Source organism: Halichoerus grypus, chromosome 9 (genome assembly GCF_964656455.1).
Source record: "Halichoerus grypus chromosome 9, mHalGry1.hap1.1, whole genome shotgun sequence".
NCBI lineage: Eukaryota > Metazoa > Chordata > Mammalia > Carnivora > Phocidae > Halichoerus > Halichoerus grypus.
This window is the reverse complement of record NC_135720.1, coordinates 31,296,695-31,323,811: the sequence shown is the minus strand read 5'-3', so window position 1 is coordinate 31,323,811 and position 27,117 is coordinate 31,296,695. Positions and strand designations below refer to the sequence as shown.

The window sequence follows — 27,117 nt, the reverse complement described above, 5'->3', positions numbered from 1 at the left end:
AGAATTTTTTTAAAAAAAGCTAACATACCAAAAAAAAAAAAAAAAAGAACTATGTTCACTGTAGGAAAGGGATGAACTATACGGGTATTTATTTTTGGCCACCTAATACCTAGAATTCTTAATTACATCCAGATATTCTTGGTTATGATATCATGACCACTGAGAAGGATCATCACAGATCCAGTCTTAGGAGTAAAAAAAACCTGGTTGTTAAAGCAACACAACTGTTCTAAGAGGCTCTGCATTTTTGCTTACCTCCACTAGGAGTAATTACAGGTGATGAACAGTAAGAGGCCTAGTAGCAATCACAAAGAGAAAGGGAGACTCTTAAACAAGCTAGTTGTAAACAAAAGCTAGATTTAGTTAGTGCTATTTAGATTGTATAGATGCTGAGATTCCTCACAAATGAAATACTTTAGCTGATGACCTTCTCACTCTGAAACAATTCTTTTGATAACACAGTACTTATAGAATATTTATTAGGAATGCTCCCATTATGTTATTGCCTAATAGAATGCATTTAACTGAGTAGTAGATGCTTTTCATGAATGCTTTTTCATGAAACTATAAGTAAAATAAGGCTTCCTCTATTTACCCTAAAAAAAAAGGGAAGGAAAGCACAGCACATATACTCAAAGAAGCAGCAGGAGCATTAAGTGCTATAAAAATGCTTCACATAAGGAGGTATAATATAATATAATATTGGAACTATAATATAATATAATATAATATAATATAATATAATATAATATAATACTGGAGGGCAATCCAAAAAGCCTAAATGGAGATGGTATTTGTAATGGTTTCAAGGCATAAGAAACAGGACACTTCAGCTTGGCGATTCAAATCTCTAATACCATATTAGCATATAAATTGAAATAATTAAATTACTTGTCTCCCTGACTTCAAAGTAAACTCTTTATAAAAGCAAAAACTAGTCTTATTCATTTTTGTATCTCTAGAACCCACCACGTGGTTGACACTCAGTGGATATTTTAAAAGCTGAACTACAAAAGGGCATTAGAAAGATCAAACCTTATGTAAGATAGGATATGTATTTCTAAAATAAAAGGCACATATAAGAACAGAGTTAAGAAAGGTAAGTATGCTCAACTATTCATTCCTTCAGCAAACATTTACTGAGCATCCACTATGTATGCGGCACTGCGGGAGAGGTTTTGTACATCAACACTGATTCAACTGTGTTCCTTTAATTTCTATAGCTCTAAACTTGGGGCCTATGAAAACATAAATCTGAAATTACTGAATCAAGTTTAGAAGAAATATTATATGGCATTCATTTGATCCTATTTTATAAACAAAAAAGTTGAGAACCAAACAGAATAACTGACCTCTCCAAGAAATCAGTTACTTAGTAGAAGAGCTAGGGTTAAAAATGTAGATTTCTGAGTTTTCAAAGCAATATTTTTCAGTGTACTATAAGGGCTAAAAGTAACAGACTATTTATTTATTTTAAATATTTTATTTATTCATTTGAGGGAGAGAGCAAGACAGAGAGAGCACAAGCAGGGGGACAGGCAGAGACAGAGGGAGAATGATGCATGCGAGGCTCAATCCCAGGACCCCGGGATCATGACCTGAGCCGAAAGCAGACGCTTAACATCCTGAGCCACCCAAGCGCCCCAGGAACAGACTTTTTAAAGGATTATTTCATAATCTAGGTGTATGTTTGCCAAAGCAAATAAGAGCCAAGTAAGTGTATGCTAACTTGGAATAAAGAATTGAGCTGTAAGTTTCATGGCCCACCCTGGATCACAAGGACCCTTGAGCGTGGCTGAAACTGATCAGGAAATAAATGCCTGTCCTTTCTTCAGATCTTATGAACTAGCAAGATTCCAGAGACATCATTTTACATGACTGGTGTAACCCTTTTACAACAGGGTCAGCAAATTATGGCCTGTCTTGTATAGAGCCTCCCAGCTAAAAATGGTTGTTATATTTTTAAAGAATTAAGAAAAAAAAAACCAACAACAACAAAAAACAATACGCAAGAGACCAAATGTGACCACAAAGCCTAAAATATTTACTATTTGGCCCTTTACAGAAAAAGTTGGCCAACCCCTGTCCTAAATTAGTAAAAATTACTAAAACTTTGTATTCACAAACTCTGACTCAGTGTTACTTCAGAGTATTAAGTACTCACTATGTTACTAAGCCTATGTGGTACATATTTAACAATGTTGCAAATTTTTCACCAACCAGGCATGTATACTGAATTGAATTTCTGCAATTTTCACAAAGAATACAGAATCAGTACATCACAGGTGCTGGCTTGATAGGTTATTTCAACTGCTGCTCTTTTCACCTTAATTTAGAAACAAAATTACAGTTACCTTGTCTATTGGCTGAACATTTTTGTAGAGTAACTGCTGTATTGCTACCCCTCTATTATTTTATTACTCTCCAGTTTTTCATGACTTCCTAGTTCTTTTTCTTCTGGCAGATAACAACAGTAGGATAGTGGTCCATAAGATCTTTTGCCATATCCAAGTTGACCATGTTAAAAAATGCTGAGGAAAGATGAGCTTACAGAAAGGGAGACAAAATAAAGTTTCTAGGTAGATGACAAGCAGGTTGGTGATGTGAAAAAACTGATAAGCATTCCTAGCTTCTCCCAAGTCAGGTTCTTTATGGCTTCACTGCATTATGGAGTCTGGGGTATTGTAGATTTATAGGATAGTCATATTCAATTCTAATTGGCATGTGCCTAACTTTTAAAGAAGAAAAAAACTCATGAAACGTGAAAATTACGGAACAAATTCTTTACATAGCCATAAACAGTGTCTTGAAGAAAAATTCAGCTAATACATGGAGGTAGGATTAAATCCAGTGAACAAATACAATGAACAAATTATTTTTACATTACCTGCAATTTTTAACTATTTGCACCATTATACTTCTGGAGAGGTGACTTTAAAGAATACATCACATTTTTCATAACATAAAGAGAACACTATTTCCTACACACCCAAAATGGTGCATTATTATTTTCTCAAAAACAAAGTCGTCCCCTTCTGGCTCTTACCTTCAGTAACGAAGACCCATTCTATTCCACATGGTTCTGCTGCCATCTAGTGGATTCCTTAAGGGAAAAAGGCTTCATGGCAAAGAATATATATATATTTTTTTGCCGTAAAATCGTAGGTAGGCAGCAGTTGGTACAGGGACTATGTAATGTTCCAACCTGTCACAGTTCACCGGGGTTATGCGGAGGATGCTATCTGACCGGGGAGAGTGGCCAGCATGCAGGGGCACCTGGGCCAGCCCTACCAGGCACACAGAGCCTTCAAAGAATTACCTCCAAAAAACAGAACAAAATACAGCTATCTTCTAGACACTAACACCTCTGTTGCTCAACCCAAAAAATAACTCAGAATTGTAATAACCAATCACAGAAGACAAAATAAGAGTTAGGAAAGCCCTCGGGCAGGTGATTTTGAGACCCCGACTCAGTGTGAGCCACATCGCACAGCAGAAGAACTATAATGCTGACCAGCAAGCAGCCTTGGAGCCAGACAGCCTGACTTGGAAACCTGACCTCACTTCTTCCGAGCTGCTGACCTTTGGCAATTGACCTAATCTCTCCAAGCTCTAACTGCCTCAATAGTCAAATGGAGAGAAAATCCCCTCTTTCTCAGTTATGAATTTCAACTGAGAACAACGTACGTAAACACCTTGTACTAGATATTGTAAGAAAGAGCTCAATAAATGGGGGCTAATGGTGTGAACTGGTTTATGTCTTTCTCCTGAAAGTCAGAAATAAACAATAAGAATAATCTTTTCTGGGGCGCCTGGGTGGCTCAGTCATTAAGCATCTGCCTTCAGCTCAGGTCATGATCCCAGGGTTCTGGGATCGAGCCCCGCTTCTCCCACTCCCCCTGCTTGTGTTCCTGCTCTTGCTATCTCTCTCTGTGTCAAATAAATACATAAAATCTTAAAAAAAAAAAAAAAAAAAGAATATTCTTTCTTTTTTTTTTTTAAGAAAGAGCAAGCCTATGGCAGGGGGGCAGATGGAGAGAGAGAACCTTAAGCAGGCTCCTCACTCATCGCAGAGCCCAACATGGGGCTCAATCTCATGACCCTAAGATCATGACCTGAGCCAAAATCAAGAGTCAGGCATTTAACTGACTACACCACCCAGGGGCCCCAAAGAATATTCTTATTAACATATCTTAGCTGACTAAAGTGAACCATGCACTGAAACCTCATAATCTCTGATACAGTTACAAGAACTGCAGAGATGATAAATATCAACTGACACAAAATAGTTATATTCTATAATTAGAAGGCAAGAGTTAGCTGTTGCTAACACAAGTATCTAGCAGTTACATACAAATGATATAATTGAAACTGAACTAGAAAACAATGAAATGTTAAAAGAAAACAAATTCCGTTTTAGCCTCCACTCTTTTCTCATCTATCAGTCAATCCCTCTACCTGTTTTAAAGAATGGTTCAGAGTATTACAGGGGATGATATATATGAAAACATTTTGAAATGACATTATTACTGGTAAGTTTACTATAATTCGAGTTAGAACCATTAGGTTAGGTTCATTACAGAGTACAAGGTGCACAGTATAATATATCATTAAAAAAATCTTATCAGCAAGTTGAAAAAAGCATCAACATAAAAAGGTGCTACGAAAAAAAATCGAGTGAAATTGGGCTATTTCATATATCAAGAAAAACCAAGAAAAGTGTACTGTAATTCTAAAAAGTACTAGCTAGGAAAACCCCCAAAGAATCTGAAAGACAGCTACTAAAATAATTATGGGCTTTTTTCCAACATGCTCTCTATCTCATGCTGTCTTGTGACCTGGGGAGGCAGCTTATCTTCTTTGTGGGTGAAAAAATTGAAGCAAACTGTAGAGAGGAAAAGGGGTAAGAGCAAGATGAAGGATCTTCTAAAGGATGAGTCTTGAGCTGACACTCCACGATGGGGTCTGCACCTCCAGAGGCCAAGCCTACTGGTTCACTGTGCTCTTCTTCCAGAACTAACTAGCACACCGCACACTGCATGCACAGTCTCTTCCACAAAGCGAACTCAAACACTGAACACATTTAATTTTAAATTTCTCATTGGTTTTCTTCCCAGATATTTCAAAGGTAGGAAGGCATACAGATTGACAGAGTGGAAATGTAGGGTATTTTAAAGCTACTGTAGATAATAAAGAGTTAAATCTGAGGGCATGGTTCATAAAAATATCAAGCCATTTGAAAACTGTATGTAAACAATACTTTGTATTTCTAAGATGGCTGGAACATAACAAACTCTCTTAGCAAAGATATTCAGTGCTAACATTTTATCACATGGTTCTACTCAGTCTACTTACTACTCTGAGGGAGTCCAGAATCAGAAATAATGAAGGCCTGGAGGTGGATGCAGCCCCTTAAGAAGGTGATTTTGTTTGAGCAGCAAACCCAGGCAAAGACTCACCAGTGGCCAAGCCCTGCCCCTCGAGCAATCCAGCCTTCCTGGTCTTTCTGGCCCACCTTCTTGACAAGCTGCCCTCCTGTCATCCACCGAATGGTCCATTCATTCTCCTTCTACCTGAGTGTTGTTAGCTATTCACGAAGTTCACCTCCAGTTTGTATGGCAGTGATTTCCAAACCGTTAGCTCACTCCTAATTTCTGATCAGTTCCATCTGCCAAGACACTGCTACTCAGATGTCACTAAAATGGACTGAAAATAGATTTCTGCTTCCTAGAGGGACACGGTATAAGTCTGTTTCTGAATCTTCCCTCTTTCTCCCTCCTGAAGCCACAGAGAACAAAGGGGGGGGGGGGGAGAAAACCCACAGAAGTTTTGTTTTCAGAGAAATGAGGACAACAAAAACTTCTCAAAAATACATACATGTGACCAAAAGCAACAGAAAAGAGCAGATCCTGAGTGGGAAGCCATATGGGTAGGGTAGGGAATTAGGGGGGCTGCCGAGTGGTATAAGGGAGGCAGAGCTCCAAGATGTTATCAACAAGTATTCACTTCCAGAAGAGGAGGATCACACCCTGAGTGGGACTAAGAGCAGGGCTGAGAAGGAACTGGACACCCTCCCGGGGGAGGAGGAAGGAGGGAGTTGGGCCATGCTTGGGGTCCAGAGGCTGCTGACTTCTGAAAGTACCACCTTTCCCTGAGAGCGGGCAATGCCTTACAAAAGGTAGCTGTGAACCTTGGGGCCAACAGAGTGGTGGGAGGCTGTGATGACTGGAGGGGGGAGGACCTTCCGCACAAGACTAGGTTTTGAGAGGCAGAGGAGGAAAGAAACAGTGGCTCAGGGCAAGACAGAGAGAAATGAGCCCCTGAGCAGCGAGACTCAGCACTCCTCCCTTCACTGGACTCCCCTGCCAGGAAAACCAAACTCATTCCATTGAATAACAGAAAAAGAACAGATACAGCAGCCACAAAAAAGACCATAACAATTATGGGAAAGAATGGCAAACTCCCTTCGAAGAAAACACAGCAGGAAAAAATGTGGCCACAAAGTGGATAGGATGAAAATTATAGCCCAAAATAGCACCACAATTTTTTTTTTTTTTAAACTCAATGAGGCAATTGCAATTTTAAAGTTAGGGCACAAAGAACTCAGAGAGGAGATGGCTAGATAGTAGGCACTGGGGAAGCAGAAACTTGAGGAACTTAGGAAAGAAAAAGGCAAATTCAGAAGGGAAGACAAGGAGCACAAGAAAGAATGGACACACAGAAAGCCTCGACCGCATCCCGATGACCCACCCAATACAGATGAGATCACTTTGTGTTCTTTGGCTACACCCCCTCACCTACTGATGGGTTTAGCTCCTGCCTCACGGTCACTCTTGATTCCTGCCTCAATTCTCTCTGATTTCAATACACATGTTGGTGATCCTTCCACCAATCTGGCCTCAGTTCTTTGCACGCTCCTCCCCAAAGATCTTGTCCCCCATTCCACCTTAGTCACACGCTCCAAGATCCTATCAAATGCTCGCTTGGTGCCAATAATTGTAACTCTTCTGTCATCTTACTCTCATGCACACTCTTTACAACCCACCACCTCCTCTATGTCCTGCTCACTGCCACTGGGATCCTGGCTCCAACAACAAGCCTCTGACCTGCCAGGACCTTCTATCCTTTGGTCCTACCACTTTGCCACTGTCCCTCACACAGCCTCCCTGTCCTCCCAGGTCTTCAGTCATCTCCTCACCCAACCTAAACTCTACGGTCAGTTCATCATATTTACTTTCTAGCATATATCCTCGAGGACTCCAGCCCCTCTCTCCATTTATCTTAACCACTTGACAAATCCAGAACTCGCCCAACACCATGCCTCCTCTATTAGATCAATGTGCTGCACAGCATTTAACCTAACCTCTGTTAATGGACATTTTATCCTTAAGACTGTGTTTAAAAGTTGGGGAACTTACCACTTATGCTGACTCCACTGAGTTCTACACAGATCAAATGAAGTGTGATGCTGTCTGCATGATAAAATTCTCAGATCTGTTTCCACACCCCATTTATTGAAATGCTCAAAACCCTTGTTCTACCTCGAATAAAAGCCCAAGTACTTACAGTGGCCCACAAGGCCTCACCAACCCCACCTCAGCTCCTACTCTCCCCTCTCTGTGCTCTGTGCACACCGGCCTCCTCACCATTCCCCTAGTCCTGCTCCCACCGCAGGGCCCTTGTACTTGTTATTCCCCATCTAGAACATTTTTTTCCCCAGATCCAGAAGATCTAGCTAAGAAAATTAATGAAGGTGGCTAAACTAAACAACAGATCTTCCATGTAGATGAAACAGCCTTATACTGGAAGAAGATGCCATCTAGGACTTTCATAGCCAGAGAGAAGTCAGTGCCTGGCTGCAAAGCTCCAAAGGACAGCCTGGCTCTCTTGTTGTAAGCTGATGAAGCTAATGACTTTTAGTTGAAGCCAGTGCTCATTGACCACTGCATAAATCCCAGGGCCTTTAGGAATTATGCTAAATCTACTCTTCCTGTGCTCTAGAGATGAACAACAAAGCCTGCAGGACAGCACATCTGTTTACAACATGGTTTACTGAATATTTTAAGCCCACTCTTGAGACCTACTCTTCAGAAAAAAGATTCCTTTCAAAATATTACTGCTCATTGGGGTGCCTGGGTGGCTCAGTCAGTTAGGCAATTGACTCTTAATTTCAGCTCAGGTCATGATCTCAGGGTCATGAGTTCAAGCCCCGTATCAGGCTCTGAGCTCAGCACAGAATCTGCTTGTCTGTCTCCCTCTGTTCCTCCCTCTACTCTCTCCCTCTCTCTCTCAAATAAATAAAATCTTTAAAAAAAAATTATTGCTCATTGACAATGCACCTGGCCACCCAAGAACTCTGACGGAGATGTTCAACAGTGTTCATATTGTTTTCATGCCTGCTAACACAATATCCATTCTGCAGTCAATGGATCAAGGAGTCATTTCAACTTTCAACCTTCAAGTCTTATTTAAGAAAGACATTTCATAAGGCTCTAGCTGTCATAGATAGGGATTCCTCTGATAGGTCTGGGAAAAGTAAATTTAAAATCCCTGGAAAGGGTTCACCATTCTAGATGCCATTAAGAACATTCATGATTCATGAGAAGAGGGGCAAAACATCAATATTCCCAGGGGTTTGGAAGAAATCAATTTCAAACCTCATGGAAGACTCGGAGAGGCTCAAGACTCCCATGGAGGAAGAAACTGCAGATGTGGCAGACATCCCAAGAGAACTAGAATTAGTAGTGGAGCCTGAAGATGTAACTGAATTGCTGCGGTCTCCTGATCGAACTTTAGTGGATGCGGGGCTGCTTCCCGAAGAACGTGGTTTCTTTCTTTCTTTCTTTTTTTTTTTTAAAGATTTTATTTATTTGAGAGAGAGAGAGAGAGAGAGAGCACGAGCAGGGGGAGGGGGAGAGGGAGAAGCAGGCTTCCCGCTGAGCAGGGAGCCCAATGTGGGGCTCAATCCCAGGACCCTGAGATCATGCCCTGAGCCGAAGGCAGACACTTAACCGACTGAGCCACCCAGGAGCCCCAGAAAGTGGTTTCTTGAGATGGAGTCTACTCCTGATAAAGCCGCTGTAAAGACTCTTGAAATGACAACAGAGGACTTAGAATATCACATAAATTTAGTTGGGCAGTGTTTGAGAGGATTGACTCCAATTTTTAAGTAAGTTCTGCTATAGGTAAAATGCTATGAAGGAGCATCACATGCTACAGAGAAATTGTTCAAGAAGGGAAGAGGCAACTGATGCAGTAAACTTCACTGTTGTCTTAGAAATTGCCACGGCCGCCCCAACCTTCAGCAGCCACCACCCTGCTCGGTCAGCAGGCATCAACATCGAGGCAAGACCCTCCAGGAGCAAAAAGATTATGACTCCCTTAAAGCTCAGATGATGGTCAGCATGGTTTAGCAATACAGTATGTTTTAGTTAAAGTATGTATACTGTTTCTTTGAACATAAAGCTACTGTACATTTAATAGGCTATAGTATAATATAAATATAACTTTATATGCACTGGGAAACTGAAAATTTAACTTACTTTATTGGTCTGCAGCCAAACCCACAATATCTCCAAGGTATGCCCATAGTTAAAAGATACTAACTTACACACCTTCTAGAGACTTTTGAATAAAGCAGGGTGTACGGGCAATACTATACAACTAAATCACTGGATGTATTTGGGCCATCCTGCCCAGCTCTCCTCCCAAGCCCCAACAGCAAGACAGTGCTCTGGGTATTCACAAAGAAGTGGGCCTCAGTGGGATTTGTAGCTAACAGTTTTCATAGTCCTCAATAAGAAAATAATAGTCCACAGGCTAGGAAGGAATCTCATTGATGTCTGTGGACATTCTGTTGGACTTTAAATGGGGTAACAGCCAAGCTATCCCAGAGAAGTAGCTGGCAATACTCAACATCAGACATGCTACCCCAACAACGGTTTCTTCAAATAATGACCAAGATAATGACACTCCAACAAGAAAAAAGACTGCGAAAAATAAATGTACCAAGACTTACAGAACACTATTTTGTAAGGCTTTTAGGTTCTTTCAAATAAATTAACAGGCAAATCAATTAATAACTGCTTTAAAAAACAAAATCCGGTCTGGAATGAGTATAAAAGGCAATTACTCATTAACAGAAAATATTGCTCAGTAATTGGTGAAAAACAACAAAAAAGAGTCAAAGAGAGGAGGACAAGAACTGTCAAAACTATTACAGGAAACCCAAACTAAACAACCTAGCCTAACACCTGCGGTCTGGCTCCCACACCAACACCGAGCCAACTAAAATGTACAGATAGGCAGCACCACAGGGCCGCTGAGAGGTCATTACACAACCAACCCCAAATTTTATTTTAATAAAAGAGAAGCTACTCTGTGATATACAAGTACTAAGCATGTTAAATATATAGTGAAAAAAATCTAATAATAATTATAATGTTTTTATATAACATGGGTGTGGAAACATACATGAGAATTTTTATTATATAATCAGCACCATACCTTATCTACGTAGAATGCAGGAGGATCATGTGTGGAGGCAGCATAAATGGGAAGTTCCCCGACTTTTAAACATATAATCTTAGGATAAAATGTCCATTAATAGAGGTTCGGTTACATGAAGTGTGACACACCCATATAATGGAAAATTATTTGGCCAATATAGAAGGCAAAAAAAGCAGGCAGAAAAAAAATGTATAGTATGATCTTGTTTTCATAACAAAATGAAAGAATATAATTATGTGTACGTTATTCTGTAGTCATTAGATTCACATTCTGTCATAAACAGCACTCATGTTTGGTCATGTAGGAAAAGCCACCAGAGAGAAAAAAAAAAGTTGTCGCTCTCTGTTAAAATTCTCTTGGATCGGGCATTAATTCCCACACCTATTTCTACGCTGTGTCAACACCCTAGGTATGAAGAAAATTACAGCAATGAGAGCAGAGCTACTGAAGTTTTTCTGCTCAAGGGGAAAAGAATCCAACCAAATATTGTCGATGTGTGATATTAAAAGTAGATATATCAAACAGCATTGGGGGGGGAGAAAAAGTTTTCCTCTCTTTTTCCTCCATAAACCACCTTTCCATCCACCAATACCCACCAAGAGACTGCACCCCAGAAAAAAAAAGGAAACATCCCTAATTCCTGGGTAAATACTCGGTTCTAGTAAATTTATTAACTTCTTAGGACTGGAGCTCCTTTTTAAAGAAAAGTTGGCGCTGGCACCAAAAAAGAGAAGTCGATGATACTGCTTCCCTTTTGTTTAGTCATGTGTTGAGATGCAAAAACAAGGGCCCCTTCACCAGACTCTAATGAAAAGAACTGTATTCATTCTCAAAAGTAACAAAAGGAGTCACGTTTATATAGACTTTATATTTCATCTCAAAGTCCTAGGAACTTACGAGGACAAGAGGCAATCACTAATCCTTTTTAATAAATAAGGAAAGGACCCATACAGAATGAGAGTTAATTACAACACAAAGAAACCAATAATATTTTTGCAACTCTAAACAAATCTGTGTTGAACTAATCTACAGGAGATAAATGATAAAAAATGAAACTGAAGATTCAACATAAACATTTTCTAGTCACCTTCTCTTCACCTTTACAACATGGGTTTAAGTTCACACATTTTATGCCTCCCTAGAAGGTTCTGCTTTCCCAAATCCTCTGGAATGAACACACATGCACATATGACATGTTATGCATATTTTAGCAGAAAACTTCTGCACTCATGAATGTGGCTAATATTTTATGTTACCAATGGATCTAATTTGTTCATTTCCCATAGGCTAACTTTTAGCCACTCTCTTTCTCTTTCAGATTATTCTTTTTAAAAAATACTCAAATGCCAGAATTCTCATTAGGATCAGTGGTAAGACTAAATTTTATTTCAATGACTATGTTTCTCTTTTTTTTAAGATTTTATTTATCTGTCAGAGAGAGAGAGAGTGCATGCAAACACAAGCAGGGGAGCAGCAGGGGAAGGGAGAAGCAGGCTCCCCACTGAGCAAGGAGTCTGCCGTGGGACTCGATCCCAGGACCCGGGGATCATGACCTGAGCAGAAGGCAGACGCTTAACCAACTGAGCCACCCAGGCATCCCATTAATGACTATGTTTCATGGTCAGCTGCTGATATTTCTACTTAACAGTTTCCTTCAATTCATACCTTAATTAATGCAGACACAATTCATACCAGAATCCCTTGTGACTGCAACTTTCCCATCTTCTAATACTTAGAAATAATACACGAGTTTTAGTGGAACTCTAGCTGGCCTTGTGAAGACTACTTCAATTATGGAATTTTAAAAGTATGTGTTATGGATCCAGATACGGCAATTGGTCTCTTAATAACAAAGAGAATAATTCTGCATATGTTGGAAGAGCTTTCAAGATTCTTTAAAACTTTGGTTACAATTATAGCTTGTTAAAGTCGAAAGAGACCATAATCCAGCCTACCGAAAATATATGTAAGAAAATCACGTCCTGGGAATGAAAGAGCTTATTCAAGGTCACACTGCTACCAGGATCTGATTTCAGGAAGTGTGCACACACTCAAAGAGAGCTTGCTTAATTAGAAACCTTTCCTATCGTCTCATTGATTTTCCTAACTCAGCGACATTCTAAAAAGTCTGATTCTAATCAGAGAATTGCAATATAAATCACAATGAGACAGAACCATGGCTAAAGGGATAAAATTTAAGACTGTAAGTGCCAAATGTTGGCAAGGATTTGGAGCAAAATGAACTCTGATACACCAGCTGGTGGAGTATAACTTGGTACAACTACTTTAGGTAACCACTACAGCTAAATATACACACACCCTATAACTCAGCAACCTAACTCTTAGGTACATACATGAGACAAAAGAACCTGCAAAAATGTTCGGCACTGCTCATAACAGCAAAAAACAAAAACAAACAAAAACCCAGAAACATTCGAAAGGTACATAAACAGTAGAAAGAATTAAATAGATTGTGGTCTGGTTGAATATGGAATACTATATAATAATGAAATATACTAAATATACTAAATAATAATGAAAAAAAATGACCTACAGCTACACGCAACAACATGGATAAACTGCACAAACATAATGGGAGAAAGAAGCCCAACATAAAACATAATACATGACTCTATTAAAGTTAAGAAACTGGGACTATTAAGCAGTCACGTTAGAGGTTTACTTTTAGAGGGTATGGAGTGGATAAAACATGAGAAGGGCTTCAAGGGGCTGGTAATGTTCTCCTTCTTGGTATGTGCAGTGTTGTAACAGACAATTTATTGAGCTATACACTAATAACTGGTGTACTACTCTCTATATATTATAGTTCTACTTTTTAAAGATTAAAAAATCTTCATTATGTGATGAATTTCAATATATTTATTCTGTTTCTTTCAAAAACATGAGTTACTTTTGTGTGTTCTGGGTGTCCTGAATACATTAATACAATAATACTGTATTATTATTATTTTTCTTTTTTTTTTTTTGCTTGCACAAGGATGAATGATCCCAGTGAAAATATCCTATTCTGGTTTACCTTATATAACAGGCTCAGCCATTTCAACCCACAAAAGCTTGTTCATCCTGTACTACACATCACTGGTAGGAGTTTGTTTCAAAGAAAATACAGACAGATAATAAAGGGTAAGTGGGTGTATATCTCATTTCCAGAAACTACTAATAAAAATATTACTTGTAAACATCTCAATCCAAAGCTTGAGCATTAAGTCTAAGCATTTCTTTGATGCATGATGAGCTTCTAGACCTGGGATAACAAAATGGTTTTGTTTACAAGACAACTCCAGCCTATTGGGAATGGTTGCCTGGAGCGCTGGGTTGAGAAAGACTGGATGCCATGGTAGGGCCACTGACAGAATATTGTCTATACCACGGGCAAAGGACGGAGAAGCTGGGGCACAAACACCTAGCTGACTCTGTGACAGAGTCAGTAACAAAACACTTTCTCTCACAGGATAAAAATATTTTCTTAATCAAGATCACATTGGGATCTAAATAACTTTCCTCAATGCTCCCACCTCTACCCCGACCCCACTGTCTTACATACGATCTGTCAATAAAATTCCATATTCAGGAAAATTTTCAAATAAATAGTTCCATTAAGACAAAAAAATGTATTTTCTTCATTATTTTAAATGCGCCACAGAAAAATCCCTCATAAAGTTCTAATCTGTTAAGCTTATTAGTCGTTCTTAAAAAGTTATGTTAATATAATCTATTTCTATTTTATATTTAAGAATTTACAATATTTAAATTTTTTTTTTTTTTTTAAAGATTTTATTTATTTATTTGAGAGAGAGAATGAGATACAGAGAGCATGAGAGGGGGGAGGGTCAGAGGGAGAAGCAGACTCCCTGCTGAGCAGGGAGCCCGATGTGGGACTCGATCCCGGGACTCCAGGATCATGACCTGAGCCGAAGGCAGTCGCTTAACCAACTGAGCCACCCAGGCGCCCCTACAATATTTAAATATTTTATTTAATATAAATTATATCACTGTAATATGGTTTAATTCACTAGTAAAGCAAATTGATAAGACTACAGATTATTTTTAACAAAAAGTATCTTAAAACAAAAAAAAAGCTTAAAAATATCTTGTTTCATCTATTCTACTCTTTGCAAAACAGTACTGCCAGAATATAACACTAGTTAAAGAAAAAATTCTAATCTTAATAAATGTTATTCTTGGGTCCCTCCAAGAATCAAAACTCTTTCTGATTGCTATTTTCTTTTTTGGCATAAATTAAACCATACAAATTAATATTTTACAAGTTTTCACTGATCTTAATCAAAAATAATGTCAAAATAGGGGTGCCTGGGTGGCTCAGTCGTTAAGCGTCTGCCTTCGGCTCAGGTCATGATCCCAGTCCTGGGATCGGGCCCCGCATCGGGCTCCCTGCTCTGCCAGGAGCCTGCTTCTCCCTCTCCCACTCCGCCTGCTTGTGTTCCCTCTCTAGCTGTCTCTCTCTCTGTCAAATAAATAAAATAAAATCTTTGAAAAAAAAAAAAATAATGTCAAAATAAACTTTTCCCACTGCAGTATTTAGGAAGACTTTAGCTTCAGTTGAACAGATGCACATATTCTAACAAGGGTATTACCTTACTTCTAGCATCTTCTCTTTAGATTTCCTTTGTACAACTAGGTAATTTGTATTGACACAAATTTAAAAGATGCAAATGTAGTGTGAAGAGAAACACCTAAATGTGGTGCAAAGTACCACCTTATTCAATCACATCCAGTATTATTAGCACTACCAGATGGGAAAAAAATGAACTGAAATTTCACACTTCTGCCTTTCACTTCCACGTGATTTCTTCATATCCGTATTGGTGATGCACGTGGAGCAGGTTAGATCTTTAACAATAACTAACTCTACCTCATCTAAATGTCCCTTCATTCAGACACTGAATCTCAAAATTAGAAAAAATACAGTGATGATTGGTTTCACTAAATTCATGATCCCAAATCTCAAGTGAGTACTCAACCTGCCAAACAACCCTTCATACTGAGGTATGTCAATCCTCTCCGTTGTCAAAACTACAACTATCACGTTCTCTTCTTTCCATAAACTTCCCACAGCCTTCCATCCCGTTCTCTGTCCAATGCCTTTGCCTCCTATTCCATTTAAAACCAGCCCACTCAGACAGAACTCCTCCATCTTTGCCCACCACGTTTACCGTCTGCACCACACTGGGCTCTGTACAGTGGACGAAAGGCAAACTGGGCACTGGTGACCATTCCCCTACCCCTCTCGCCTTCAGAGACCTTTCTTTTGCAATTATACTCTCACTAGACTCTCTCTTGTGCAGTGGAAAAATGCAACCTTTTCTTTGACCCTCTTTCTACTTCAATGGTGGAATCTTCCAGTTGCCTACTAAATACTGATTTTTCTCTTCTTAAATGGAGCAAGCCCCAATTTTAGTGAGCATAGTGCAATCCAGACTTCCTAGCAGCTAGGTGTAGCCACTTGACTATATGTAAACTCTGGTCAATGATACAAGCAGAGGTGAGTAGGATTCTAATAAGTCTCTTTAGCTAAAAAAGGGTCAGTCCTTTTCCCTCCTTTTCTCCCTCTACACCCAGAACATGAATATGAGACCATTCTTTTCTTTCTTTTTTTTTTTTAAGATTTTATTTATTTATTTGACAGAGAGAGCACAAGCAGGGAGAGTGGTAGGCAGAGGGAGAGGGAAAAGCAGGCTCCCTGCTGAGCAAGGGGCCCTATGCGTGGCTTGATTCCAGGACCCTGGGATTATGACCTGAGCCAAAGGCAGATGCTTAACCGACTGAGGCACCCAGGCACCCCTGAGACCATTCTTTTCGAAGTGACCAGTATGCCCGATTCAATTCTCTGCTTTTTAGTCTCTTGGCAGCATTAGACACAGCTGATGCCTCATTCAGTCTTGAAACACTTCTTTTTGATTTCTGGAAATCTACCAGATCCTGATTTTCTTCTTACCTCACTGGTCACTCTGATTCTTTATGCTTTCTCCCTGCCTTTCTGACTTCCACATTTTTGAATGCTCCAGCTCTCTGCTCTTACTCCTTTGTGATTATTTTAGACTTACGGTTTCAAATACCATTTATTCTCTGATGACACTCTGATCTCCAAATTTATATATCTAAACTAGATGTTTGACATCTCCACTTAGGTGTTTAAAAGACACCTCGAACTTTACTTGGCCAAAACAAAATTCTCTCCACTTCTGAACTACAGTTCTTCCCACCTTGGTATATAAACTCGGTTGCTCAGTGCAAAAACCATGGAGTCACCCTGGACTCCCCCCTCTCTCTCTCAATCCACCCACATTCATCAGTAAGTCTTGCTGGCTCTGCCTCCAAAGGACATCCATCAGTTCTCTCGTCCCCACTGCCACCACTGGTACAAGCCAACATCTCTCTCACCAGACCCCTGCGATGGCCAATGTGTCCCCACCTCAAATTCCCCAAAATCTACTTTCTAAGCAGCGGCAGCCAAAGCAATCCTTTCAAAGCACAGATCTGATTGTGTGTCTTCCTTCTTAGAATGAAATCTAAACTCCCCCGACAGCCTCCAAGGCTCCAGGTGGCCTACTCGGCCTCCTCTCTGATTTCATCTCCGACACTCTTGCCTCAAGTGCTGTGTCTCGGCCACACCGGGCTTCTCTTTCTTGCCTATTTTCTGAACACCCCAAGCTCTGGACTGCTTCAGGATTTTAATACCAGCTACTGGTTGCTTCTAAATGCTCTTGTCCTACATCCTCTCACCCCCAGCCCCTTCTCATCCTCACTCAGGGGGCCATCTCAGCTAAGGCAGCTTCCCCCAAGGCGCCTGCTCTCACAGCACTCTCATTTTCATCATAGGACACCATGTGGTTCATTAATTTTTTTTTTTTTTACTTTTTAAAAAATTTCATTTAAATTAAATTAATTAACATATAGTGTATTATTAGTTTCAGAGGTAGAGTTCAGTGATTCATCAGTTGCATATAACACTCAGTGCTCATTACATCACGTGCCCTCCTACATGCCCATCACCCAGTTACCCCATCCCCCCATCCCCATTAATTTTTTTTTGTAACCATCGGTTTCTTCTTACACTATAAACTATATGAGAACAGGGCCTTGGAGCTCTTGCTTACTATTGGATTCCCAGGGTCTGGTACCATGACTAGCAAGCAGCAGGTGCTCAATAAATTATTAGCTGAACGAATAGAGAGAGAATATCCTAATTATAAGTCACTCAGTCTGAACCATTACTCCAATGTTTAAACCTCTTACTAATAGGCCTGAGAAATAGTATCTGACCACCATATGCTCGTCATTTAGTAACAGGGACTGCACTCCTCCTGACCATGGCAATTCCATCCCTGAATAACTAGGATTATTCAAAAGCCCCATTCCTTCAGGAGCTGAAGTCTGGCTACTGCTGCTTCTATTCCTTTGTGGAGACCTTCATGATCATGCAGAATACCTTTCTTGTATTTTACATAAGGCAGTGTTTCCAATATTTGAATGTGGTGACTGTAGCTTCTCACGGCTGAACAGTCCTAGTCTTTTTTTTTCTTTTTAAAGATTTTATTTACTGAGGGGCGCCTGGGTTGCTCAGTTGGTTAAGCATCTGCCTTCGGCTTGGGTCATGATCCAGGGTCCTGGGATCGAGTCCCACATCGAGCTCTTTGCTCAGAAGGGACCCCGCTTCTCCCTCTGCCCCTTCCCCTGCTCGTGCTCTCTCTCTCTCAATAAATAAAATCTTAAAAAAAAAAAAAAGATTTTATTTATTGAGAGAGAGAAAGAGAGGGCGTGTGAGCAGGGAGAAGGGCAGAGGGAGAGAGAGAATCTCAAGCAGACTCCACACCCAGCAGGGAGTCCCATGCAGGCCTCGATTTCATGACCCTGAGGATCATGACCTGAGCCAAAATCAAGAGTTGGATGCTTAGCCAACTGAGATACCCAGGCACCCCAGTCCTAGTCTTCTTAACCCCCTTCCACAAGACAGAGTTGTGGGTCCTACCACCACACTCCCCCACGCTCCAAAGCTGCCCTAAATCACACAATGCAGTCACATACTTAGTTATCAGTTACGCCATGGATATGCAACTCTGGCCCAACGTATCACTTCTCATCTCACTGGATCAATTGATCTCTTTCTCAGGGGACATGACTTAAGTTAACTCTTAGCTCCTTCCAGTTCAAGCTCGCACATAATCTCCAATTCGTGTATTTGTCACACCACTGGATGCTTGCTGCCTCTATAATCTGAGTGCCTACATTCACTCCTCTACCTCCTCCCAGGGTTCCTAACACGTTCACCTTTCCTAGCACAAAAGACCTGCCCTGTCCTCTGGAGGAAGGCCTCCTGGTCTCCTTTCTTACATAAAGGTCCTGATTTTCCCACTCCTGTAAATTAAAATTATAACCTCTCTTAATTTTCACACATGAGCCTGAGGCAGACCAGCACTACTTCTAAGAAAGAACAAAATCTTGTTTTCTTTGGATTTCATATTATACCACTGTGCACAGCAGCACCTTTTTAGAACCATCTATAATCTACTTTTACTCCTTTTGCCTCCAAAACATGCTGACATCTCACTGAAATCATTTAGGCAGAGTAGTAACTTCTGGGAAGTTAATGATTAGATAAGAAAACATGGTCTGGTCATCTGAAAACATTCTTTATTTTCACAGTGTGTTAACACATTCTGGTAAAGAGGACAGGAGACTTAACAAAGTAAGCTAAAGAATAATGCTGTATTAACACACTCTAAAAAAGGAGTTCAGGTAATGCCCAAAGGGCCAAAATACTGATCATCACAAGGTGACTAGAATAATCCACATATGTGATTAGCTATGATTTGGAAACAAATGTAAAACAAAAAAACTTTAGTCTCAAATCTGCTACAGTGATCTTTTAAACAATTTATCTATCTATCTCTATACATCCCACGGAGTAATAATTTCCAATAAAATGCTACATGGGATTGGTCTACTAGGATTGTTTTTGATAGGTATAGCAAAGGTAGTTTGTGGGAATTCTGAGAATTATCTTCTAGATCTGTCTGAAAGGATTCAAATGTTGCCTCATTAGTCACTCCCTGCTCCTTAATAAAGGACCATGTATTTTTCCCTTTACAAAACTTTATTTTTAATAAATGTAAACTCTTCTTGGTGCTCCCCAGTTCCAATCCTATGGGATTTAATGAACAAGTCTCTTTAATCTCATCTAGAACCAGATGATTTTAAAGCAAATATAAGTATCTATCCTTTTAAATCTTTATTTCATTAATAAAATAGTGTATTATGTGCCTGGCATTCTACAGAAAAGTGCAGTACGTATTATCTCTTCTAATGTAATTATCTTTCATATTCACTCTAAAAAGTTCTAGCCTTCTTTTTTTTTTAATTTTTTTTAATTTTAATTTTAAGAGTTCTAGCCTTCTAAAATCTGTTTTTAGAGGATTGCTCCTCCCTCTCTCAGTCACTGGAGTTGTCCTATTATGAATCTCTAAGTTCAGTTAAGAATTAAAAACAGTGAAGTCAACTTATATTTCAACTTACAACATTGTGTGATCTTCTGGATGTTAGAAGAGATACGCTGGGCCAGCAGAGCAGGGTCGCCACCAACTCCCGGAGTGTAAGACATAGCTGATTTGCTTATTCACTAATTTCATCAGATGTTGGCAGACTGGGCAGTTTTCTAAGCAGTCACCTAAAAAACAGAAGTCACATAACTGTACTTTTAAAGTTATTGGCCTACATTTTCCAAATTATCAATTATCAATCTGGGAGGTTGATTAACCTAACAGGGTTGAAATATACCAAAGGGACACATCAAATAGTAAAACTCTCATGGCTATCAAAAATATTGGCCTTTTAAAGGACACAGTCATGTTAAACAATTAAAATAAGGTTCAAATTGCACATTCCCTTTGAAAACTTTGATCTAAGGAAGAGTTACCAAGTCCCTTTTCTGTATATAATTTTAATTGTTTATATATTTTTCTCCTTAACTGCAAGCAACTGTAAAGCAGGGCCCACATGCTATGTATCTTTCTTTCTCCAACATTTAAACAATTCCTGACACAAAACAGGTATTTACATATTTATTCAATGGTATACAGACTTCAGGGTGTCCCCAGAAACGTCACTATATCTAATTTAACACACAGAGGAACAGCTTGGGAACACAGGACTAATGGGTCTCTACTTTTAATAGGAAAAGTCAACTCTGAGAGAGGCACAGCTGACAAGTGAGGAAAAAAAGGAATGCTCCATAAAATGCTCATCACACTTTGCCAACAGAGCAAGGAGAACAGCTCTCCTCTTCCAGAAGCTGGCATCAGGACAGGAAGTAAAGCTGGGGAGGAAAGAGGTGAGAGGGAGTTCCTTTCTTTCTCAATCCATGCCATACCACACGTGTTGGGGTTTGGAAAGAAGGACGGAAAGGGTGTCCCTGCATACATGACTGGGCACAGCAAAGACTCTCAATAACTCCACACCCATCTTTTCACTGAGTGCACTGGCTGCGGCAAAATTGTAGGCAGTCAATTTGTAAAACCAACTCTCTACTGAGAGTCCGCTACATGCCTAGCATCAAACGAAACACTAGGGAGTGGCAAGCAAGCAAAACAACAAGAATCTGCTCAATTCATGTTTGCCATTTAGGAGAGGGGAGAAACTTTAAGTAGAGTAAAACAACAAGAGCGACATAAATCAGCAAAAGGTCATGTGCCAGGCAAAAGTGAGAGGCTAGGAAAAGGAAATTTCACTATTGCCCTTATCTAGAAAGAATTTATGAAACAGAAACAGAAGATGTGACTCCCTGGGCATGACTGGTATGGAAAATGACAAAGGCAAAGATGTGAAGCCTGGGATGGGTAGACCCAGAACATGTGTACAGGGTATTTGCAGTGTGTCATTTCTGAAAGGCAGGGGTGGTTGCCAGTCTCCCTGGGATCAGGTGATTCATGGCTGGGACAAGTGGGAGACAACACAGAGAGAAATGACCCGAAATATATTGCCCATCTGTGAAATGAAATGCATTTCACATAGACCGTCTAATTTAATTTTTAAAGCCTTCCCTTTAAAATAGATAGTAGCAAATAAACCCTGTTTTAACAATGAGCAAACTGTGACTTATAAAGATTAAGTTACTGTAAAGGTAATCCAACCCACTGACCATGTGGAGGTGGGGTTCAATCCCAGGGTTTGGGTTCCAAAGCCACCCATGACTGCTACCATACAAAACTCACAGAAGAGGGAGGGCCCTGAATGCTAGGTTTAGTTTTAATACGCTGCAGTAAGAAACCACTAGAGATTCCTGGTAGGGGAGGGGGAGGGCACAAGGAAATGTGTGTCTTTGTTCTTAAGGTGCGGGCTGGCAGGAAGGACACCTGGAGAACTGCTGAGACAGGCACAACAGTACTGCCTCCATATCTGAAACTCTGGTGCAATGTGGAATGTCCCTGGCCACCATGGAATCCCTGGGAACTTTTAGATGCTCTCCATTCATCCTTCATTGATCCATAGGTCTAATTTATCTATTCTGGGTCCTTCAGATCTCACCTAGTCCTACAGATAGACCTAAACTCAACTCAGACAGCAGAACTGCTTCAGCAAGGTGGCAGATAGCCTTGGACTTGGGCCTGCAGCCCCCTGAAGAGCTGGGCCCAGACAGAACAAGACTGGACCTGGGAATTTATTTGAAACCAACACTATCGCATGCATCCCACAAACCACCAGTTAGATCTTGAAATTCTGCATCTTATTTTTCAATAAAAGCTTGAGATATAATTGACAACCACATGACTCGCCCATTAAAGTGTACAATCCTGTATACTGAAATTAATATAACACTGTATATTAACTATATTGGAATTAGAATTTTAAAAAACTTTAAATAAAGTGTACAATCCTATGGTCACTTACCATGTCTCTGCAATCTCTCCCACTGTAGGCAACCACAAATCTACTTTATGTCTTCATGAGTTTGCCTATTCTGTACATTTCCTATGAATAAAATCACACGTGTTCTTTTGTGACTGGCCTCTTTCTCTTAGCATGTTGCCAAGGTCCATCCATAATGTAGCATGGATCAATAGCTCATTCCTTTTCACTGCCAAATAATATTCCACTGATGGATAGAAGCAATTCTCTCCTGGCTCACTGACACCCTTCTTTTCCTTTCCCCCATCAACTAGAGCTCTAGAAAAACTGGCTCACTGCCAACACAAACATATGAATGAGGAAATGTTTCTCATTTACTGTCTTCAGGAGGCTCCTCCTTCCACATACATAGTAGTATAGAATTCCCCTTAATCCTTGAAACTCATAAGAGTCTAACCTAAGCCTTCTCCCTGTTTTTTTCAAGGCCCCCTTTTTTCCTCTTCAGAGAATCAATCAATTAGCTTAAACCACCACCAATTTTCCTCATCCCTTTACTCAAGCAACTAAATTCTCGAAAGTTTCTGCTGTTGAGATAACTGGGTTTCCTTCATCCAAAGAGCTGCTGCTGCTGGATTGGCTGGAATCTCCTTAGACAAAGGGAACAGTGGTTATCACCTCAGCTCTGTGTTAAGTGAAGAATGAAAAGAAATTTGCAAATGATGGAAGAGAAAGATACATTAAAAGTCAACAAGATTAACAACGGCTAACATATTTCCAAAGCACTGCCCTTAGGACTTTTAGATTTATTTTCTCAGTTGACTCGTACAACAGACCTCTGACGTAGGTACACTTGTTATTCTGATTTTTCACATGAAGACACCAAGGCATAATTAGAATAAGTAACTTGCTTAATCTAAGAGCTAAAATTTGGAACTACATCTTACAGCCCATATTTTTAAAACACTAAACCATACTGCTTCATCATATAACAAAAATTCAGGACAGGTGAACCCACTCAATTAAAAAAACAAAACAGAACAAAACAAATTTACCACCTTTCTGCAGACTCTGCTCTTCAGATGAGGAACAGACCTGCAACTCTGCTCTTAGGATGAGGAACAGATAGCTACACGAATAGATCAAGGGAACACAGAATAGCTTAGTCCTTTTCTCTCTTATTCTGCTAATGGTGATATCTAGGAGACAACACTGGTTGGCCCCTCTGATGATGAAATATGAGAAATAAAGGAGGCAAATGACTAACTTTACTGCGAAAATATACACAGACAGACAAACTACAGCTACAGCTAACTATAAAATGACTTAAAAGTTTATGATCTTTGCATATAGACTAGAATCAACCAAGTTATGCTGAAGGCTGCTTTCCACATCAGTCTCCAGCACTTAGCCCAGACCTACCAAGCACTAAAGAACTCTTGATGAATATTTTTTGAAAGCTCATTCAGAATTCCTAGTTTTATTGCTCAGAATAATAACTCTTTATCTGTACCTGCCCTATCAAGTACTCAAGTATCACATGTGAGGCCAGGGGCTTGTATAGCTCTAGGGTAGAACATTTCCATCACAGCATAAAGTTCTATTGAATAGTGCTTATGTAGACAGCTCAACAATTACCTTTCTATGAAAATACATCAAGACTGTAAAGGGAAAGAAGGAAAGACAGGATCAAAGTGCAACACTCACAACGAGGATATTCCCAAGACTTTCTGTAGAGCACAAATAAAAGAACAAAGGGAACTGTGAAATCTTAAGTGTCAAACACTAACCCCAGGTACTACTCCTGGACACACTGCAGAATCCCAAGACTCCCAATAAGCATAAATCTCATGCTCTATAAATCAAGCATGGACAGAACAATAGTCAGTTTCACTTTCTTACTTGCGATTACTAGCATAAAATACTGGACGTCCCTCCACCCCGTGCCCCAAAATGTAAACTCCCAGGAGGGCAAGGTTTTGTCTGTTTTGTGCGCTAATCTAGTCTCAGTACCTGGTTATATAATAGGTGCTTAATAAATATTTGTAGACTGAATGAATAAATGTACCTATTTCCTAAGAACACACACCTAGTCTGAGGATAAATATTTGCCAATCCTAAGACATTACATTCCAGTGTCTTCTTTCAGATCCTAAATGTACTGGGCTAATTACTGCCTTAGGGCCTTTGCTGAGTGTCATTTCCTATCCCCAGAAGGCTTTTCCCATGATCTCCACATGACTGACTCCTTTGCCCCAGCAAAGTCTCATTGCATGCTGGATAAGTCTTTGGTGACTACTTGCATCTGAAATGAGAAGTCACCACCCCTGCCACTCTCTGTTGATCTAACTTCTTTTATCATAGTGCTAATCACCATTTAAAATGATCTAGGTAGTATACTGCTTATTATCTATCCCTACCTCGGCGATATAAACACAAGACAACCTTGTCAGCCTTGAGGAATCCACAGATCAGGTGCACGGTAGCTGTTCCATGAATGTGAAGGCGATCATTCTAGGGATGTGAGCATTCTCTATCTAAACCAAATTAACTGAATTCTTTAGCTCAGCATCTCCATGTGTTAAACTATTATACTATTTGGTTTTACTCACAATGCCAAGGTTTATTTTTCACCCTTCCATACACCAAACTTTCGAGTTAAATGGAATCACGGCAAACTTTACTCGGACTTACTGTTGATGGATGTTTTATATAATTTATTTTTCCACCCCCAGCACTTGGCTAAAGTTTGATATCCTAACCAAAATGAGCCTATGTTATCGGGAGGAGCAGAAGTAAAATATCTGAAGAAAAATGATGCAGACATTAATGAGGTACTATGATAACTTCTACAAACAGTTTGAAACAAGAGCATAATTCTTAATTAGTCACAGTCTGAGACAAACTTCTCAAAGCGGCCTTCAAAGCGGAGGCCGTCCACATCACAAGACACTGCTGAACACTGCTAGAAGTCTCTGCAGGGGTGAGGCTAAGGCCGCTCCAGAAGAAACGTCCACCTGCAACATTACTCAACAGCACAGCACTTCATAATCATTTTCTTCCAGATTCTGCACAAGTTTTAAATTATATGAAGTTATAGTCAAAATACACTGATCCGAATTAAATAAAAATTAATGTATGTATAGAAGAACAAAGCAAATACAAGAAACTTGAGAGGAAAAAAAATACAGCATTTGACCAGAAAGGTAATGTTATTTTTTTGTGTCTGAATTTTTAAAAAGTAAGAACCTAAAAAACAAGGAGCGCGGTGGGGGAGGAGTCCTAAAATATTTTATGTATTTTTAAAGGTCTTTATGGAAACCAATTAATGACGTGTACTGAGATCAAAGAAAGTTAGCCTGCCTTCAAGCCAGACAGAAAACCAACTACAATGAGCCTCCGAATAAATGTACAGGGTTCCTTTACGACAGCCATCTATTTTCAGTTCCTCTGTATTCGGGAAGAGAACTTTAAAGTGTGTTTTCTAACTCCATTAGTCGCAAAGAGGAAGAGGTCACTTGGTGTCCCGCTCCAGGCAGAAGCAGGATTCCCGAGCTCAGCCCCAAGCGGGCCCCGGCGCCGGCCCCGCCCGGGTGCGCGCAGCCCTCGGGTGCACCGGAGCCAGCGCCCCGGCCGGGCTGCTGCGCGGCGTGGCGGGCGCGGGGCCGACGGGGCCGGCCGGGCCGGCCTGACCGGGGGCGTGGGCAGCGGTGGTGCTCCGGGGCTGGGGCAGCGCCCTCCCTCCGCCTCCCGACCACAGCCGCAAAGCGCAAGGCTGAGGCCACCTGACATCGCGCACAAACAAGGAGGCGCGGCACCCGCGGGGACTTCGCGCCTCTGGGGCGCCGGGCCAGGGACCCTCCCTCGCACCCCCCAGGCTGCTCTTACCCCAACCTCCTCGGCTTCCTCCTCCTCCTCTGGCCGCGGGTACCCACGGGCCCCAGAGCCCCCAGCTACGATTCTCAGCTGATGGGCGGTGGCACTGTGACGCCCAGTGCGCATGCCCGCAGTACAGCTCCGGGAAGGAGGCGGGGCTCGCTCCCCTCTCGTTGGCCGGCGGGATTGAGTGACAGCCATTCTGCCCGCCCCCTCTGAGTATAAGCTAAGGAATAAGGTACCAAGAAAATTGCAAGGGAGATGTTTTTTGAGGCCTCGACTTACGCAAGACAAACGCCTTAGCCAGTGTCCAAAAAACAAGAGGAGGGAATGGAGAGCATCTGTCTTTATCGGGTGATGGCGGCCTCCCTAGACTCGTGTCTTCAGCCCGCCCCATCAGGTCCTGCCCATCTTGTCCTTACTCTGCAGTAGAATGTAGTCACAGTTTCATTAAAAAAATGCTAACGCAAATATGCAATCCTAGCAGGAACAATGACAGTGAACAGTCACCTTCGTGTGCCCATTTAGTAGACAAGTTTTCATAGCACGTACAGGTCGTTCTAAGCATCCTTGAAGGGTAGGGAGTAGCAGAAAATATTCTGATGGTAAATATTGGAACAATGTAATTGTTAGATAAAAGCATCGATTGCTTTGGGTGAAAGAAATACTCAGCAAATTAATTAGAAGATAGATTGGCTTGGCCTTTGCCTGTATTAAGGCAACACTATTACTCTGAAAGGATCATCAGGGCATGAAAGGTCCAGATGCACTTAGGTGAAAAAAACCAAAACCAGAATATTTTGAATTGGTACCCCCTGAACAAATTCTAGGTTGTTTAGTATTATACATACA

At 40.6% G+C, this 27,117-nt stretch overlaps 1 protein-coding gene across 2 annotated transcripts in view; it reads right to left on the bottom strand.

The window, feature by feature from the left end:
* STX7 (syntaxin 7) overlaps nucleotides 1–26,400 on the bottom strand; it is a 46,240-nt gene extending 19,840 nt beyond the window's left edge. The window contains exons 1-2 of one of the 2 annotated variants that reach the window (XM_036120812.2): nucleotides 26,278–26,400; nucleotides 20,065–20,215 (exon numbers count right to left, since the gene is read on the bottom strand). In XM_036120812.2, coding sequence (XP_035976705.1) covers nucleotides 20,065–20,149 — 85 coding nt within the window. In that variant the 5' untranslated portion in view covers nucleotides 20,150–20,215; nucleotides 26,278–26,400. Of the gene's footprint in view, nucleotides 1–20,064; nucleotides 20,216–22,434; nucleotides 22,510–26,277 lie in introns of those variants that run through there. The other variant, XM_036120813.2, reaches the window with a different exon arrangement.
* Nucleotides 26,401–27,117: the final 717 nt, after the last annotated feature.